Here is a 21,025-nt window from a genome sequence, read left to right on the forward strand (position 1 = left end):
CATGTTCGCAGCAATCAAAGCTATTCTCCATGCCAGCCCATCGTTTGAAAGCAGTAAAACATGTTGTGGGGCTAGTTGGTGCATAGCTTTCAATAGTAAAAGCGCCAAAAAGTGACAACACACAAGAAAAAAACCAGACAGGACAAGGCGCTCCTGGAACTGTTTATTGAAACGACAAGTGGCTGATTATATAGCCATGAGGGGAGGAGAATGAAAAAAGAGGGACACTGAATACTTGAATGCGCACGTGCGAGAATACTGAAGATATAGGGAATCACGCTTAATCTAAATATAAAACTTATCTAAAAGCATGCATTCATTCGTGTATATATTCAAAGACGGGGTACTGACACAGTTATCCCCTCTTTTATTATTCTCGTTGGCCTCCAACAACTCCCGCGCAACAGAATCTTTACTTTGATTCATGATTGTCGTATCATGAAGCCTTGCTTCACATACCCGTTCATCCTCATTTCCGCAGGCCTTGCAATGCAGCGGCAAGTTAGGATCATATCCATTTTTCAATGAAAGATTATGCTCGCGCAGGCGTTCATTAATACATCGGCCAGTTTGGCCGATATACTCTTTTCCACACTTCAATGGAATGTGGTATACTACCCCTTCTTCACATTTAACAAAAGGGTTCGTATGTTTAATAGAACACCCTACTTTTTTAGAGTCATCCGGACCAATCAGGCGGCACAAAGTAGCAAGCTTTCGCGGCGCGGAAAAAACAACAGGAATTTTGTATTTCACGGCGACGTGTTTCAGATTATGCGCCACTTTATGAGAATATGGAATCACCACCGCTTTATCTTTCTTTTCCACTAATTGACCTTCTTCACTTCTCTTCTTTCTTTTTTCAGTTTTTTTTAATAACGCCTCCGAAACTGCGCCTAAAACCAAGCAAGGAAAGCCAGCCTTCCTCAACTTCAAAATCTTGTCAAAGCTGGCTTGTGCCTTATGACAGCACGATTTTCTCAGCGCGGATTCGAGGCACTTAGTAGCAATTGCTCATTTGACAGTCTTGGAGTGTGTAGACTTATACGGCAACACCTCCTTGCGGGCACGGGGTCAGTACATCCAGCAGGAGCCTTCGTCAGTAAGGGTTATGTCAAGATCTAAAAACCGCAAGCTGTTATCCTTGGCCAGTTCGAAAGTAAAGTCTAAGCCTTTTCCTTGCTGTTTAAAATCAGTTAAAATGTCCTGCACAGCATGCGAGTAAGCCATGTTTTCAATAGATGTAGTTGACCTTTTTTATTCTATTACGCAAAAAGAACTGTTAGCTGCCGTCCTGAGCTGCACTGAGATGAACGGGCAGGTATCTTTTCAGAATACCGCAGGAATTTCCGTGGATAACTTCATGACACTCTTGGAGTTTTATTTGTGCTCAACAGCTGTGTGTTTTCAAGGCAACTTTTATGTGCAAAGGAAAGGAATTTGTATTGGCTCATGCGTGGCTCCCGTACTTTGGAACATTTTCCTTGCGGGCATCGACAGAGCGCTATCGAAGGCGTTTGACGGAGGCAAAGTGCTTAAGTTTTTTAGGTATGTTGACAATTTTTTAATTTTACTGACGGAACGATCTTCCATGACTTACTCGCATACTGTGCAGGACATTTTAACTGATTTTAAACAGCAAGGAAAAGGCTTAGATTTTACTTTCAAACTAGCCAAGGATAACAGCTTGCAGTTTTTAGATCTTGACATAACCCTTACTGACGAAGGCTCCTGCTGGATGTACCGACCCCGTGCCCGCAAGGAGGTGTTGCCTTATAAGTCTACACACTCCAAGACTGTCAAACGAGCAATTGCTACTATGTGCCTCGAATCCGCGCTGAGAAAATCGTGCTGTCATTAGGCACAAGCCAGCTTTGACAAGATTTTGAAGTTGAGGAAGGCTGGCTTTCCTTGCTTGGTTTTAGGCGCAGTTTCGGAGGCGTTATTAAAGAAAACTGAAAAAAGAAAGAAAAAGAAGTGAAGAAGGTCAATTAGTGGAAAAGAAAGATAAAGCGGTGGTGATTCCATATTCTCATAAAGTGGCGCATAATCTGAAACACGTCGCCGTGAAATACAAAATTCCTGTTGTTTTTTCCGCGCCGCGAAAGCTTGCTACTTTGTGCCGCCTGATTGGTCCGGATGACTCTAAAAAAGTAGGGTGTTCTATTAAACATACGAACCCTTTTGTTAAATGTGAAGAAGGGGTAGTATACCACATTCCATTGAAGTGTGGAAAAGAGTATATCGGCCAAACTGGCCGATGTATTAATGAACGCCTGCGCGAGCATAATCTTTCATTGAAAAATGGATATGATCCTAACTTGCCGCTGCATTGCAAGGCCTGCGGAAATGAGGATGAACGGGTATGTGAAGCAAGGCTTCATGATACGACAATCATGAATCAAAGTAAAGATTCTGTTGCACGGGAGTTGTTGGAGGCCAACGAGAATAATAAAAGAGGGGATAACTGTGTCAGTACCCCGTCTTTGAATATATACACGAATGAATGCATGCCTTTAGATAAGTTTTATATTTAGATTAAGCGTGATTCCCTATATCTTCAGTATTCTCGCACGTGCGCATTCAAGTATTCAGTGTCCCTCTTTTTTCATTCTCCTCTCCTCATGGCTATATAATCAGCCACTTGTCATTTCAATAAACAGTTGCAAGTAGCGCCTTATCCTGTCTGGTTTTCTTCTTGTGTGCTGTCACTTTTGGGCGCTTTTTCTATTGAAAGTTTGCAAGCATCCGTGAGGTAAAGGCCGTCCTGGCTTTGGAACCACTGGTGTCGTCTTCTTTCACGGCGCAATGCCGTGACTCTTCGAAATAGCAACGATGGCTTCGCCAACAATCGTCTCACAAGTGGGGTGATTCCACGAGAGATCAACACAGGTAAAAAATTTCATATTTTAGATATCATTGAATAATATATATTTTATGCGCATATCACTAGGTAGCACTGAAGTTAACGTGGCTACTTTGCGAAATAAATATTTTAGGAGGAAAAAAATAACGAGATTCCTCAGTGTGGAGGTGCCTATTAATTGCCCAAGGCATTTTCCCAAATTCACATCGATGTGAAATATAATATGTTACAGCTACAAAGAATACATTCTTTTGTGTAGAACCTAGACGTAAAGATGGGTCAGCTAGCACTGTTTCAGGGTTCCGTGCAAAAGGGAAGTCTTTTAGAAAAATTCCTTAATTTGCTACAATCTTCAAAAGTTGCTATATTTGCGATTTTTTTCAAGTCAACCAATACATGTAGCCTTTTGAAATTTGCTGGACTGCGAGACCTTAACGTATTCAACAATTGTGCTGAGCATTCTTGCTGTATCGTAAATTACCATTTCTGCAATTCGCCATAAATTTGAAGTTTTGAAAAAAATGAACGCTATTTAAAAATCGAAATAAAGAAACGCCATCATAAATATTTCTCAAAATCCCATAAACAACTGTTCACAGGCACGTGAAAAAAAGAATATTAAAAAAACATGTTGCATTATTTTGTTTGTAATCACAATACAGGTGGTAGAAATGAGAGCTTTGCCAGAATGCAGCAAGCTGCTAAGAGACATCAGGGTAAAACTAGCGTGCATAAGGCTCTGTCTTGCCTAAACTTCACCGGTAATTGCGATGTAAAGGCAGTTTTGGTAAACTATAATTATTTTATTTCAACCACGCCGTTCTAAAATGTCTGAATTTCCGACATAACTTCATGGAGTCGTGCCTCTCCTCGGCCATCATTGGCGCTTATATTTAGTTCACGCTTTCAGATGCAGCTGCTGTGAAAATCGCCACTTTTGATCGAGTTGCTAGAGTGAAGAAGAATGGGAAGTGAATCCAAGGGAGGCGATGAATTCTTACTGGAAGAAGACGAACTGGGATGTAAAAAGGAGTGCCTACATCCACTTGAAACTTTGCCTCACGTTCATCAGCAGAAGTGGGATTCGCGACTAAGGAACTTTCGCCCGATGTTAAAGCAAATTCAACTCGGTGACACTGCAAGGTCCAAATCTCACTTCGTGTAGTGCAAGCGCCATTTGGACCCCTCAGGTACCAAATGCGGCATGTGCACCGAATGGTTCACCAACTTTATAGAAGCCTCTGACATGTGCTCTTCATACCATGAGCGGACGCGCTTGTTGACTCTGCTGCCAAGCCAACTGGAGCGCTGAAATGTTCAAGCTCTCAATCCGAATTTGTCAGCCTACATGATATAGAAATCCAGACGTTGGCGCTAGAAACATGGAATATGGTCAGCACAAGACGCACCTGAGATAACACGGTTGAACTCAACAGACTTCCAGACCACTGTGGAATATTATACCAAAGACGAGCGTGGCGGATGTCCTCGGCAGAGTCCCAACAAAAAGGATGTAGTATCCGTTTCGATTGATGGGAACAAACAGTGTGCTGCCAAGAGGTTTATGACCCGCTCGGTACGGGAGACATATCGTCCCTTCAAGGAAGCCCATCCGGATACATCTGTTGGGCTCTCAAACCTTTATTTTCTCCGGCCGAAATGGATTCTTCTTGCCCCACAACAAGAAGTGTACCTTTGCATGTATTGCGCCAGCGCCACACAGTGCGTTTCCGTGCTCGAAGAGCTCACTGTAGGTGCCTACACAATTACCCACCTCAGAGAACTACGTATTTGCACCTCGCCACGGCTGATTGTTTCCTGGGCGATTGTGAATATTGTGCAAACGAAGATGCTTTTACTACTGCAACTTTGGGAATCCCTGAAGAGGCAGAGGTAAACAATACGGTATGGGAAAATGGTGACCTCGTCAAAAAGACAGCACAGGGTACTATCTTTCTCCAGGAACTTGGTGTATGGCTTGTCAAGTGGATCACCCATGAATATAAAGGGGCATTCAAGCATCAGCAATACACGACGCCAAACCGAATCCACAACACGGATACCGTGTCTTTGACATTGCAGAGAATTGGCCAGCTGTTGTACCGAACGACGTACAATCATACCATTGGCACAAAAAAAAACAGGTCTCGCTATTTACGTGTGTCGTCACGAGTAGATGATCCACTCAATGTTTTGCAGTCATCAATGATGACGTATGTCATGATGCTGCACACGCTTGCTTTGCACTGGAAAAAATCTATGAGTGCATGAAGGAAGAACATCAGTTGACAAACATGCTACATACGTGTCTGCGGTGCCAGTAGCCATTTCAAAAACAAGTATCAGCTTTACCAGCTGTCACAGAAGGAGCATGCGTCAACAAAGTGGCTTTTTTCGGCCACAGGATATGGCAAAAGCGCTTGCGATGTTGTTGGTGGCTTAGTAAAGCACCAAATCTCGCTGCACAATCTCAGAGCAGACAGCACTACAGTCAATAAATCATCCTCTGAAATGGTGGAGCAGATCACCGCAACGCTGAAAAACTTAAAACTGCTCTATGCAGATGTTGAGCAAAACGTGAACAAGGTGAATGCAGGAGCCAACGTTTCGACAAGTGGACTTGTCTTCTTGTTGTTTCTACAAGTGTACTTGTCTTTTGGCCTTGAAGGAGACAAGTCCACTTGTCGAAACGTTGGCTCCTGCATTCACCTTGTTTACGTTTTGCTCATGGTCTTGAATTTCCATCTCCCGCATTCCCCGTCTTTTCTATGCAGATGTGAATGAAGTAGAGAACTTTCGCCGCCTCAAAAAGAACCAGTGGAAGTCTTTGCCACGTGTTCCAAGCATACGGTCTCGGCACATTTGGTTAAGCGAGCCTGACGCCACCGATTTCAAGCGTTGTATTGGTGTCTCGCAATACTGCAGGTAATTGGAAAAGGATCAAAACCTTTCTGAGCGTATACATCGGCTATGCTCGAAGTTGCTTGTGCCCCTCTCCCTGCCTCCATGCGGCATATGCGGATAATCAACAAGTGTACACTGACGGGTCAGCAAGTCAAAAGGCAAGCAACTGTACCACTTCGCATTGAATTCGCTCTATTAGAACTGCGTGTTCTGGCCCTCTGGATCAGTTGGTCCTAGAGAAAAATGCGGAAAGAGCTGCCAGTATTGCAGCGCTTCGCAAACTTAGGACGTGTTCTGAGTACGCTATCAACGTTTAGCATTCGTCAGTGCTGCTTCAACAACTAGCCCATACATTGTATACCAGCAAGTTTGGACGAGAGTTCATCTGGTCCTGCCAAGACTTCAATGAAGAAATTAATGCTCTACTTGAGGCTTTGCACAGAAGGCGATTTCCTCAAGAATGCGCGGAACAGGTAATGTTTCGCAAAAGACCCAAGTATCTGAAGAAGGAAGTCTCGTGCTTCTTTCCAGCTTTTCTAAGAAACTGTGAACTTTCCGACAAGTGATGATTCTTAGGGACTGTTAACTTTTGATTATATAGTATTCTAACAGTTCCTTTATTCTTTTCCTTCAGAGGCGGTAAAATAAGCAATCGCGGGAACTATCTGCCAGCTAACCCTGCCTTAACCAACACCATCGCCGCTCCCACACCGCCTCTTAGGTTGTATAATGACGTTCATGTAATGACCAGTACGATATTTTTAGAGGCATTTACCTGCCGTACATTCTGTTACTGTGTACATTCACGCACAGTTAACCGTTAATTCTGTAGCACGCAAAGAAATACAAACCTACATTACCAGAAGGCACAAATTACCTACGCTACAAGGTGCACGCACTTGCTGTTAAACAAAATGAGCCACGTAATGGTTGCGTTGACGCTTCTTTATTCCCATTCAAGCGAATAAGTAGTGTTCTAAACACACTTTTATGCAGAAGTAATCATTATAATGTCGAAACTGGCTTTACGTCGCAATTACGGTCATGTTTAGGCAAGTCAGATCCTTGGGCACGCTCTTTTTACCCCGATGTCCCTTTTTCTGAGCTCCTTGCTGCATTCTGGCAAAGCTCTCATTTCTACTGCCTCTATTGTGATCACAAACACAATAATGCAACACGTTTTTTAATATTCTTTTTCGCACGCCTATGAACAGTTGTTTACGAGATTTTGAGAAAAATTTGCGAAGGTGTTTTCTTTATTTTCATTTTTAAATACCATTCATTTTTGTCAAAACTTCAAGTTTAAGGCGAATTGTATCAATGGTAATTTGTGATACAGCAAAAATATTCAGCACAATTGTTGAATAGGCTAAGTTCTCGCAGTCCAGCAAATTCCAAAAGGCTTCACGTATTGGTTTAGTCGATAAAAAATTCGTAAATAAAGCAACTTTTGAAGATTATAGGAAATTAAGGAACTTTTCTAAAACACTTCCGTTTTGCACGGAACCCTGAAACAGTGCTAGCTGACCCATCTTTACGTCTAGGTTCTACACAAAAGAATGTATTCTTTGTAGCTGTAACATATTATATTTCACATCGATGTGAATTTGTGAAAATGCCTTGTGCATTATATAGGCACCTCCGCACGGTTATTTTTTTCCTCCTAAAATATTCTGGAAAAGAAGCCACGTTCACTTTAGTACTACCGAGTGATTATGCGCATAAAATAAAAAATATTCAATGAAATCTAAATTACGAAATTTTTTTACCCGTGTTGATCTCTCGTGGATTCGCCCAGTGGTGACCACCAACAAACACTTCCGCACATTTACTACATTTCAGTGGAACGCTCGCGGCTTTCGCTCGAAGTTAGCAGACTTTAAGTATCTTGCGCGAGTGTACCGATTCCTTTTTATAGTCATTTCCGACTCTCGGGTGGAGAGCAGTTTAGGATAATGGGTTATTCAAAGCGACAAAACGGAATTAGTCGGCGGCTCTTTGGAATTCGCAACGGCGTGCCTGCCTCTGTGATTGACGTAACACCACATCACAAGAATGAATACATTTGCGCAACCACAGTGATTGCATCTGAAGTGTTTTCCCTGATCGGTGTCTACTTGGAACCAGGATCACCTTTCGATGTGTCAAAATTGGAAAACGTGTAGACAAGCACTCAATCTCCACATATAATTTGTAGCGAGTTTAACGCACATAACGAGATGTGGGGCAGTTCACATACATGTACTCGGGGTGCTAAGCTGGCGGACTTCTTGCGAGGTACAATACAGAGCCCTTGAACGATGGCAGCATACCATACCTCAAAAATGAGAAGACTGTTAGCTGCATTGATGTTACATTCGCATGAAGTCAAGTTGTCCTTATGTTCGGATGGTGTACAGATTTCGAGAATCGAGAACCACTACTCCATCCTATTCTTTGCCCTTCATTTTCGGACGTCGCCCAGAAAAGCGAAACTGAAGTCGGTAGACTGGGAAGCTTACAAAGCAGCTGTAGACAAAGGGATCAAAACCTCGACTACGAATGAAGAATTAATACCGAGAATAGCTCATTGCCTCAAACAAAGTAGCTGCTCTGCCACTAAGAGTTGTAATGTACCCACTAATGACGAGGAATTCCAAAGCTTATGTGCCAGTCGAAGGCGTGCCGAAAGGAAGGCTCTACGTACTAAAATATCAAACACCTCAGAACTTGTCGACAGGCACAAAGTAATACACAGCATTACCTCACCAAACTGAACCAAAAAAGCGGGAGGGACTATTGTGGGACACTGGACGTACGACAACCGCTGAGCAAAATCTGGCGAGTCGTCAGAGACATTCGCAAAGAGCCGCAACAGTTTTATCCTTTTATCGTACTCTCATTACATGAGCGCGCATCCCTAAAAGGGGTGGCAGAGCAGTACAGTAGGCTCCTTTCCAGCGGAGCACAACCTTCTCCGCAAATTGCGAGTCATCAGCCTAGTCCACCTCGAACCACCCTTCTTGGCTTGGAATTACCTTCTACAATTGAAGAGCTCACGGCAGCAATCGGCGGCGCAAATAAGCGATCATCACCTGGTCATGACAGTGTGAGTTATGAAGTGCTCGCAAATCCATGCCACACACATCACGTATGCCTTCTGGAGTACTACAACACCTCATGGATAACTGGGCAGGTTCCTAGGGAATGAAAGCTTGCGACAGTTATTCCTATATTGAAGCCAGGGAAGCAGCCGGGAAATTACGCCTCCTTCAGCCCCGTACTTTTGCTTAGGTGCACAGGGAAGCTATTCGAAAAAATGATTCACAAACGAATAAATTGGTTTCTGGAAACTACAAAAGTGCACCCGGAGCAAATCAGAATCAGAATTTATCGTTAGAAGTTGGGTCAAATTACAAGTATTTAGTATGCAGGAGGAGGTCCCATAGTCAAAGATTGTATCGGGACCTCCTGTACAAGAATACTTACGATAATTGACATCTCAAAGCAACAGTAGCATATAATAAGGTATTATACAAGCAACAGGAAATGAACCTTAACTGAACAAAATACAGAATTCATTACAAATAATAACAAGGTTGAGCTTATCTCACGGTAACATAAAGAATTGTATGTGCACAAAATACCAGTAGTTTATTTACAAGAACAAAAACACAACAAAAGCAAAGAGGCAAGAAAGAATGGAGAAATAAAACGGTTACAGTACATTTTCTCATTCGTTTTTCAATAATAAATGCATTTTGAGTTCCCTTTTGAATTGCTGTAAAGATCTTGTATTTTTCATAATGAGAGGAAGAGTGTTCCATACTGATATGGAAGTGAATTCCACGGTTTGTTTACCGTAGTTAGTGCGGATTCGTGGTAACAGAAAATTGTTATTCAACGCGAATCTGGTGGTACTATTAGTTGCCAGGTTAGACGGTGAAAATGTGATCGATGGTAGCTCATTATGTAGAAATCTGTAGAAAAAAAATACCTAGGTTATATTTAGTGAGCCCAGAAATAGTAAGGATGTTATTCTCGTGTAGTAAGGAAGTGGCATTAGAAAACCTTGAACTATAAGTAATTATTCTGATGGCTCGGTTCTGAATTGTTTGTAAAGACGTAATATGGGTATTATAGGTGTTTCCCCAGCATATGATACCATAAGTAATGTGAGAGTGGACGAAGGAGTGGTAAAGTGAGAGCAATGTGGTACGTGTGAAGTAAGGGCGTGCTTTAATTAAGATGCGCATACCATAAGCTATTTGCTTTTTTATGTGAGCTATATGATTGTGATATTTCAGATTACAGTCAAGTAGAACGCCAAGGAAAGAAGAACATGAAGTTGAATGAAGGAAGTGGGGACCAAGACTAATAGGTGGAATGGAAGCTATGTTTCGCTGATGTGAAGAGAATACAACCAATTTAGTCTTAGTTGCATTAATAGATAACATGTCAACATTACACCACCTTAGAAGGTTTTCTAAGTCAGCATTTAGTTTATTAACGAGAGATGAGATATCTTTACGAAAAGTGAATATTGTTATATCATCAGCGTACAGAATGCATTTTGTTGAAGAAAGACAACGAATGGCTTCCGGCAAAATAGGTGCGCAATAGATAACGTCCTTGCCTTGGTCTGATCAATTGAAGAGGAATTCGTCTCTGGAAACACACCTACTGCATTATTTTTGGACATTAAGGTAGCATATGATTTGGTATATCGTAATGCAATAGCTGACGCTTTGGAAACCCTTGGTCTTGGAGGACGGCTTTACGCGAGGATTGAAAACTATCTTCAAGGACGCGAATTTTTCATGTGTACCGCGGATGGCCCCACGGCGCTTTATGCCTTCGAGAAAGGAGTGCCGCAATGTGCTGCGTAAAGCCCGGTATTATTTAATTTAGTCCTCACTCATCTGAGAAGAAACCTGCCCCGTGGTGCCAAAATCACACTGTATGCGGACGATATCTGCATTTGGACCGCGGCGCATTCCCGCAGTACCACCCAACAACGCCTCGAGAGAGCACTGGCAAAAATATCGGCCTACCTAAACTCACGGGGTCTGAAATTGTCCCCCTACAAAAGCGTTGCTATGGCTTTCACGCGGAGGAGTTGGGAAAGATAGCCACTAATGTGTGTGGTCGTACCCTTCCATACGTCAAGACGGAAAGGTTTCTTGGAGTGACGATCGATAGGAACCTGACATGGTCGCCTTAAGTGAAAAAACTGAGTGAGAACATTTCCTCGGCGTCACACGTATTCCGATTTCGAGGCGGATCACAGTGGGGCAGCAACTGTCGATCAATGGTGCTCCTCCATAAGGCCTACTTCTACAGAACACTACGGTATTGCCTCCCGATCCTCCACAAAATCTCTCCCACAAGCAAGCGAAAACATGAGGCAGCGGGGAACAACTGTATTCGCGTATGTCTCTGCCTTCCGAAGGGGTCGTCCCACTCAGGAACTGTAGCAGAAGCCGGACACATGCCCCTTGAAGTGTTATCTTCTCAGGAGGCACTTTGAATTCACCTCCGAAACATCATTCATACGAAGGCCCACTTCTTGAAGGATATATCAAGAACCCGTGTGACATCTAGCTTTGGACAGGTCGTAGGAAGCGTATCTATTTCAATTCCAGTTCAGGCGTCACAAATTATGCCACGAAACATTCCACCATGGACACTGTCCCCACTAGAAATCGAGCCATATATCCCTGGAATCAGTGCGAAAAAGAAAATGCCTCAAACAGCGACTTATCAGATAACCTTGGAATATACGCACAAAGAAAACACCGCTGCAACGAACATTTTCACAGATGCTGTGCAACACCACGTCGCTCAGCGTGCTGACTTTTTGTTCCCTCTACAGGGCAACGATTCTCGTTTCGTCTTACGCGAGCGACATCATCTACTTCAGCAGAGCTATACGGAATTAAGGAGGCCTTTGTGTACGTACTTCGACAGCAGCCACCAATGATATGGGTGATTTTCACGGATTCAAGAGTAGCCCTACAAAGTATGCGGAACAGGCACAAGCGTTGTAATAATCAACCCGCAGCATTTCACATCGCTTAGCTTCGCCACAAGGCTAACATCGCTGGGCATTGCATCAAGTTCCGTTGGATACCTGGCCATGCCGGTATTTCGTGAAATGAAAAAGCAGGTGAAGCTACGTGAAATGGACTGCAATACCGCAATTTCAAGAGAACGTTTTTTTTATAAATGCCGACGCTTCGAACATGGAAAAAAAATATGCCTATTACGAAAAAGACCGCATCTGGAGTCTGCCGCTTCACAAAGTTAACTTACTGTGTTACATTGACCCAGAAATGAGACCAAAAATTCCACGACCGCTTCCTCGACACTTGAACGCATTCTGCCATCGTCTTAGACTGAACATGGCATACACGAACAGGTATCTGCACCGCAAAGACAGCGAGGGACAAGGACGGGCGCAGACTTGCAACTAAAGTTTATTCCACAAGGTACACATATAAATACACACCCGACATACACCACTACGCGTGCGCGAAAAAAAGGAAAGTTAAAAGATAAGTAAAACCTTGTATATGCGAAACGCGACCTACCTACGCTCGTCAATAAACCTAATCTCACTGGTATGTAAATAAACTGAGGTGTCACTGACACATTGTTGTCCTTTCTTTTTAATATGGTACGCCTCGAGTAGCTCTCTGGCTCGGCTATCTCTGCAGCGGCACAAAATAAAATAAAACGAATGGGCACCTGCCTGTCCACTGCCTGGCGTGCACGTGCAAGCCGATCATGAAGGAAACAAAGATTTTGTGCCGCTGCAGAGATAGCCGAGCCAGAGAGCTACTCGAGGCGTACCATATTAAAAAGAAGGGACAACAATGTGTCAGTGACACCTCAGTTTATTTACATACCAGTGAGATTAGGTTTATTGACGAGCGTAGGTAGGTCGCGTTTCGCATATACAAGGTTTTACTTTTCTTTTACCTTTCCTTTTTTTCGCGCACGCGCAGTGGTGTATGTCGGGTGTGTATTTATATGTGTACCTTGTGGAATAAACTTTAGTTGCAAGTCTGCGCCCGTCCTTGTCCCTCGCTGTCTTTGTGGTTCGTTTGCTCGCGCAGTTAAACAATGTTCGCTAATACCTACCTACCAACTCGCCCAACAACAAGTTCTACTAAACTATGTATCTGCACCGCATAGGACTGACCACTAACCCCTACTGTGATAACTGTGGCAACTTAGATGCATTGTAGCATATATTACTAGAATGCATCGCGCACCGTGATGAGAGACAATTTTTGAGCAACAAATGCACATGATTAGCTACGATCCATTAACATTATCAAGCATGAAGGTCTGATACCCGGCCCTTCAAAACAGCGATGGGTTTTGTATTTATTGTTCAAATACTTGGCAGAAATTGGTCTCATAGGAAAGCTTTAAAGATTGAACATTTCATATAAAAAAGCCTAAATTTACCCGCCATGTCACTTCTAAATAATAGTGTCAGGTCCACTTGCACATTTCATATTTATTTTTATTTTATTTTTCTCCCACTCTCCTCTCGATTCTATTAATCCCAATTCCACATCCCTATGCAGAGTAGTATGCCAGCGGTGGTATACGCGCCGGCAAAATTATCTGTTTTTCTAATAAACAGTATCTCTCTCTCTCTGTCTGTCGCTCTCTCTCTCTCTCTCGGAGGAGGAGGAGGAGGAGGAGGAGGAGGACATCTTTCTGATTTTCTCGAGCGAAACTTAAGAAGTTGGTCCGGACGAGGAACCGCCTACAGAAAGTAAAGAAAGGCACTCGGAACGGCGGCAAGAGAAAGAGGCGTCGCAAATTCAGAACTGCGGTAGAGAAGAGAACGTGGTCGACTAAATCTAAAGCCACTAAACTCTGTGGGGAGCGCAGAGAAAATATTAGAAACGCGCATGAGTCGGTTGGAATGTTTTATTCAGAGCACGTCCGAATCGTCAGACGAGGTCGAAAACAAAGCGACATTCGGCGTGGAGGAAGACAAAAACCTGGGGGAAATTACGTTTCCCCTCGTTTAGTTCTTTTCAAGGTGCAGCTTGTCTGACAGAGCAGAACAAGACGGTTAGGCGACGCGACGTAGTCATACCTAGCAGTGTATTCCAAGGGCAATGCCAGAAAAGCAGGTGGACAGTACGAAAGGTATCGGGGCTCTGCAGCGATGGGAATGACATACGTGCCATATGTATTCTCGGGTTAACAAGTTTGAAAGGAGCTTTCAGACAGCGCCCACATCGAGTGTTAAGGAGGTGGTTTTCACGCGTGTAATGTTCAGAATCTTTGTTTTCGACATGTTTTGTTTAGCAGATAGGATTCATTGGTTTTATACGCTTGCACCGCTAAGTCTAAATTAGTTGTTTATACCTGTAGTGGCGCGCTTATGAATCAGTTTGCTTTTCGGAAGTGATCGCGAGATTTTTTTCTTTGAAGGAAAGACGCGTATTTTAGCGGGGACGTTGTTTAACCACATGATTCAGAAAGTGTTAGTACGGTCCCTTTGAGGCGTGTCATGCTCAGGCACAAAGAAGCAAAGCGTTGATGCGTGTTACGCACATGCAGTCATCAGACAGCAGCGCTTTAGTATCGCTTAGAACGTGTGTGCTAGAAATTAGAATTAAGCTCGAATCCTCGTGATATTACAAGTGCGTAATTTATGCAACATAGTTTTGTTTTGCATTAGTGCTGGTGTTTTGTGGACAAGAGAAAGAAACTGTTAATGTGTGTTCGAACTGGTAATGTGAAGATTAGGAGAGCTTATTCGGAGACGGTGAATTGCTCGAGAAGGAGGCTTTGTCTTTACGGTCTGTGCTTGTCTCCCCATACTTCTGCAGAGAATGCGTTCTCTGGGGTGAAGCCAGCAACCGTGGCCAAGTCCGTGCCGAAATTAACGAAAGCGATGAAGCACACCCTTTGGGGTACCTCAGTCGAAAACTGACACCACGAGGTGTTTAGCAACTCGGAAGAAGAGTGTTTTGATATGAAATAGTCAATCCATAAGCTGTAATGCGATATCCAAGGCGCTAAATTCATGGTGGAGAGCAACCATGGCCCTCCTGCATGGCAGGAGTCAATATTTGAGAGAAACGCGAGACAAATGAGATGGTTTGACCAGAATACCAATGCAGACTAGCTGAGCCAGGGCCATGAGCTGAGAATTGGTGAACATGTTTTCTAGGCATCGCTAGTGATGAGGAAGTTAGCCACTTGTTTTTGTCTTGTCGAAAGCTGAGCAAGACTAGAAAAAAGAGAGAAAGAGAGAGGGGTAAAACGTAAACGATACGGGAATCACAGAGTCCGGCAGCCGTGTCACTCGGGAACACCAACGAGTGTTTGTGTGTCTGCCTTTGTATTCCTAAGGAGGTGGACACAACGATGCAAAGACCCTCTCCAGCTGCCGTGTGACATCAGCCATTACAACTAGAACGATCCACGTGTCCACGAATGAACATCGACGCTTCGGCAGCCTGCCATCTGGTAACCGTCAGGTTGGATTTCTTGGCAGTGGAGGTCTTTTTTACGTCTCAACACCACAAAGGCATTAATTGGACGATTACCGCGGGACAAAACCACCACCCTTCCTATCCAGACGCAGGGTGGACACCGACCATTGAAGGGTCCTATTAAGGGCGCTCACTCCACCATTACCCGGAAACTTGAGCAAAGTATGCAAAGGTGGGAACCACGAGACCAAATTGAAAGGCGCAGTTAGTTAGACATTTAGCACAAATCAAATCACCAACCATCTATCAGCGCCTACCCAGACGACAATGTAGCGCCGACACCGACTGTTGCAGTGTTTGACGAAAGGCTTTCACCCCGCCCTTTACCTGGCAGTCTGAGCGACAGCGACGACGAGCGTGGTGTCGCTGGTTGCTGTCTTGCCACAGATTCGAAACCAGTCTCTTCGGGGGCGCAGTTAATGCGGCTTATTGCGAGCGTGGGCGTGGCGTCATAACGGAGTAGACAAGGGGGATTTGCTGCTGGACAGTCTTCAGACTCCCTAGTCGACTCTCCTAGGGAAAACGACGGTATTGAAAGCGAAGGCTTTTCGAGAGTTAGGACAGAGGGTCCTGATGTGAACTGAGCCATTTAACTTGTTTCTGCGTGGAGTGCGCTTCCGTACAGAAGCCTTGTAACTAAGCCAATAAGGCCTTTCTCCTTCATTTTCTATAACTTGACGTCCTAGTCGATGGGCTTGGTGGATTGCACGCCAAGAACGCCAGCCTAGCGCCAACAGCGAAGAATAATTGTCGCTGTGCCGGCAGCTAAAATACGCATTTTTATATCTATTTCTGCATTCTTCTTCTATTTTCAGCCCACGTGGCAGAATAATATCACAATTGTATTATGATTCTACTGCAGGATGGCCCAAGTGCGTATCACGATTACTTCACTCATAGATTTGTTCTTGCCTGGATCGTCTGTGTTATGCGTAAAATTTACTATCTCTGATTGGGCAGCATGTCTAAATGCCTTGTTTGAGGCATTAGAGCGACTTTCGCTTAGATGCGTAGATTTATTGGAGACTTATACGTATATTTAGATATCTTGTTGCTAGATTTTGCGTAAACATTCAGTGAACTTTGTTTCCAGTGACAACTTTTTGCGCTTTATTACGCTGTATATTCGCATTTGATTATTACCTTATATCTTATCTTCGCATTTATAATCTATACTTTGCAGAACTCCTGCTTTTTATATGTGCTGCAGGTTGCGACTATAATTTCGGTGCAATTGCTCACAATACAGGATGCACCTGCGCATTGCATTGGAACGAAGCACAGTGTCATTGAGATGTTTCCCTGGCCGTTGCATATGTATAAAACTGCAAACAAGGTTCCTGAATAAAATAAGTAATTAAAATATTTGTCCTCAACTCCGTCATTTCATGGTATTTACGTTTCTGATATAAGCGGCATCCACTGCTTTGCTCGTTTCGAACTGATGTAGGTTATAAAGTTCATGTGATACTTTCTGTACTTATTAAATGGACAAAAAAAACATGGAAGCCTTTATATCAGTTATTTCTGCCACGATTTTTGGGACGTACTAATATATCATTTCATGAAAAAATACACATTTTACTTGTCTCGACAGTACGCAGCGTTCAAGAATTCGTTTGCAGCATCTTCGGCAACGGCAATGCAGTTATCATTCCAGTATTTGATCCCTCGACAAATTCCGTTAGGAGGAGGCCGCGCTGAAACGCGAGTCACCCTCCCTCCCCCCAAACAAATTCTGGCTACGCCACTGCAAAGTTGTTACAGATGAGATGTGTTTATTCGCCAGATGAATGAAGGGGTGTAGCGACGAGATCGCAGGCAGACAGGTATTTTCTACTCTGCGCGAATTTCCTCAATCTGCTCTTCTTCGGCTCCCCAGCGTAGCGTAAGAATAGGCTGAATGAAAAATTGTACGCATCGCATTAAGACGTAGGTCACTTACTACCACTTTAAAAAAAAAAAGCTTAAGCAAGACTGCGAGTCGGGCTAGTTGAAACAGATTCATCTTAAAACTTATTGTGCACGAACAAACAGGGACGAAGAATAGAAGAAACACACGGACGAGCGCTTTCTAACGACTGGTTTTATTTTTGAAGAACCACCTGCTTCAATACCCAAAGATCTGCGCGATATAGTCAACAGAGCACGCCTATAGCGCATATAAACACACAGATCTGCGCTATCAAGTCAGGAGAGCATGTCTATAGTACATATACCACTTGTGATAAAAAACAAAGACGTGGACCAAAGTCACCTGGTCAACATAAAAACAGCAAGGTGCATGAAACAACCACTTAAGATAAAATGCGTTAAAGATGTGATCCATCCATCCATCGGTTTCATTGCTGGATAAAGAAAATTCACTTGTATCATCACATCTTTAACGCACTTTATCGTAAGTGGTTGTTTCATGCAACTTGCTGTTTTTATGTTGACCGGGTGGCTTTGGTGCACGTCTTTGTTTTTCATCACAAGTGGAATATGTACTATAGACGTGCTCTCTTGACTTGATTGCGCAGATCTGTGTGTTCATATGCGCTATAGGCATGCTCTGTTGACTAGATCGCGCAGATCTGTGGGTATTTAAGCAGATAGTTCTTAAAAAATAAAACCAGTTGTTAGAAAGCGCTCGTCCTTGTGTTTCTTCTATTCTTCGTCCCTGTTTGTTGGTGCACAATAAGTTTTAAGATGGAAAAAGCTTCGCTTCACACACACTTCCTCCACGTGCGTTTGTTTCCCACAAATACTTTAGTGGCCACCATTCGCGCTTGCCGTGGACGCCCACTAAGCCAGAATGGCTTCGCAGAAAGAACATCCGTCACTGTAGTTATTGGGTGCAGCACGCGTATAGGAGAGCATGCAGGTGAACCCAGCAGATGCTGCTGCACTGGTATCCTCCACGACGGCGCAGCGTCGGCGACTCTGTGTACGGACTGCGTGCCAACCAGAGTGTACAAGTCACCCGACAATGCATGCAGTCGAGTGAGCCAGCCCGAGTCAAAACTACACGCACTGCACCGAATTACACGCACTGCAGGCAAGAGGGATCGTCTGCTGTCGTCTACGCAACAGCATGCACGCACGTAGAACTTCAAACACGACTCCGAGTTGAACCAATGGCCGAGCCAGTTCGAACTGATTCGAGTGCAGTTCCAAAATGGCGAAAAATATCGGTAATCTTTAGTTATGGTTCGGCTGAGAATAACGGTTCAGTTCAGATTAGGTTCAATAGCTTGCGAGTGACATCGCAGCTTCAAGTATGTACACACTGTGAATTCGCCTAATCTGGCGCGAACACTTGGCCTTTGCATTCCGGCATACCTTGTGAGCGGTGTACAGCATAAAAGCAGAAAGTGCAAAACATTATTAAAGTCGTGACCTTTGTGGAGGGTAAACCAACATTTCACGATAATACACTGCGTGATATGCAGACAAGCACAATCGGCCATGTCTCCGTTGGTGTTACAGCAGTTATTTAGATGCTTCTCTAAAGCATCGCTTCACATAGATTACAACATATGTGCTGGATGTGCGTGATTTGTAATCAAACTTCTGGCCTCGCACTCACCGCCAACGAAGAGTTCAGTGCCAGCCCGATGCTGCTTGATCGCGGTGTGTCTCCGTACTCGTCGCCGCCCATTGCTACGGTGAAGACAAGCGTGGCGAGCACCACGGTCTGACTGCAGGCCATCGCGAACGTCCGAGCCAGTCTGCTGCACGTCACCGAGGCGAGCGAGACGCGCAGGTTCTGGTCCGCCAGGCGGCAGAAGCGCTCGTAGAAGCGCTCCGTCATGCCGAACACGCGCACGACGGTCAGCGAGTCCACGGTCTCCGTCACGTGCTGAAGCAGGCGCGAGAAGTGAGCGCTTCGGATGAAACGTGTTGCGTTCACCGCACGAGTGAGCAGTGCCTGCGGAGAGAGACAATTTTTCGTCTAACAAACGCTTGCCGCCATACCGTCATACGTCACCAGGTGTGTGTGGATTGCAGTGTTAAAATTGCATTGGTGATCGATATTACCGTGCCTTTAGACATTTTTAAATCTGTATAACATGTGTTCTAGCTTTCAGTGATGTTGTGCTGCTTATATTGTATGTACTTCCATTTCACAACATGTTCTCTTCTACTTGAACGCGTAACGGTCTGCAGATACGATATAAAAAAATAGAGCACAGCGAAACGCTCACATTTATTATACTGTTGCAAATCACGGTTAAAATCTGAAGCTATCTTATGCTATCAATGAGCCGTAATCGCTCCTTTCTCTCACTACGCACTTATTCTTGATTGCGCTCTCCTTCGTGGGCTTGTCTACCACTGTCCAAACATCGACCAACAATGCTAGCAAATCTCCTGCATTTTCGTGCTGTGGAGTGATATTTAAAACGCCCTGTAGACCCACTAGAAGCCCAATGCTATAGAAACAGCGATATAGGGCAAACAAATTAAAACAGTGCTCGGGGTTTTACGCGCTCAAGCCGCGATGTGATCAGGAGGCACATCATAGTGGGGGATTCCGGATTATTTAACAGGGATAAGCGGGCTAGTTGGTGGTCGTTATTGGAATGCATCATGTAACCGCACAAAAACAAGGGGCAAAGAAGGAACACACAAGACAGACGCGGAACTTCAACTAAGATTTACTCCGGGAAATACCACATTTATACAGTTTCATAATCACACTTGCTAATCATCAGACAGCCATCACTCGACGTTGGCATGTGGGCGTGAGTGCCACAAATTTGCTTGTAAATATTTGAACTCTTTATTGCTCAATGACACTGAAGCGCTGCTTACGCAGCTGTCAGATTGCATTTTTATACGGTAAGCTTCATAGATTTCTCGGTTCAGTTGTGACGCAAACATCTTCAAGACTTTTGTGTCGTGGAACCTAGGCGTGCAATTACGACAGTGGCGACAATGGTCAGCCAGTTTGCGACCCGCCTCCAATCCTTCTACTCCTGCGCGGTGCTCCTGTAGGCTGACGTTTACGCACCGTCCCGTCTGCCCTATGTAGCTATTGCCACAAGAGAGCGGTATCTGATACACTACCCCTATTCTGCATGGGACGAGTCTGTCGACGTCCTAGCTACCACATTCATTTCTTTTGTTGTTACCCTGCACCATGTTGCACATACCCGCCAGTTTTTTGGGCGCCGTGAAAACCACCGGTACTTCACATTTTTCAGCCACCTTTTTGAGGTGGTGGGAGATTTGGTGGTAGTACGGGATGGCAACAGGTTTACGACGTTGCGGCTCTACGCTTGGGCGGAGCTCTGATGGGCCCCTCGCTTCCTTGGCAAGGGTTTCTAGCACCGAGGTGACCATATCATACTGAAAGCCTGCACTGTGCAGCCTATTCAACTGTAAGAACATGCTATGTTGGATTTCATGCTGGCAGGACTTATCAAGAGCAGCACGCAGGCAAGTTTTGGCTTATAAAAAGGGGAATTGCAAAAAACTGCCTGCGTGCTGCTCTTGATAAGTCCTGCCAGCATGAAATGCAACATAGCGTGTTCTTACACTTGCAAAGACTGCACAGCGCAATGACAGCCTGAACAAACGTAAAGAAGAAAATACAATTCCGCTCATGGGCAGGGAGCCAAGGTGTGACAGAACAACATGGTCGTGATAACATACTTTGGATGAAGCACATTTCTGCGGATTATAATACGATAGATGTATCGCTGACACAATCAGACCCTTTCTTTTTAATATAAAACGCTTCCAACAACTA

General features: G+C 44.2%; 1 protein-coding gene across 2 annotated transcripts in view; it reads right to left on the reverse strand.

Moving 5' to 3' along the window:
* The window catches only part of LOC139061385 (ATP-binding cassette sub-family C member 2-like), a 223,154-nt gene extending 203,787 nt beyond the window's left edge, over positions 1-19,367 (reverse strand). Inside the window, exon 1 of one of the 2 annotated variants that reach the window (XM_070541368.1) lies at positions 18,857-19,367. In XM_070541368.1, coding sequence (XP_070397469.1) covers positions 18,857-19,081 — 225 coding nt within the window. In that variant the 5' untranslated portion in view covers positions 19,082-19,367. The remainder of the gene's footprint in view (positions 1-18,856) is intronic. The other variant, XM_070541367.1, reaches the window with a different exon arrangement.
* Between the last annotated feature and the right edge of the window lie 1,658 nt (positions 19,368-21,025).

The sequence above is a fragment of the Dermacentor albipictus genome, chromosome 6, assembly GCF_038994185.2.
Source record: "Dermacentor albipictus isolate Rhodes 1998 colony chromosome 6, USDA_Dalb.pri_finalv2, whole genome shotgun sequence".
Classification (NCBI taxonomy): domain Eukaryota; kingdom Metazoa; phylum Arthropoda; class Arachnida; order Ixodida; family Ixodidae; genus Dermacentor; species Dermacentor albipictus.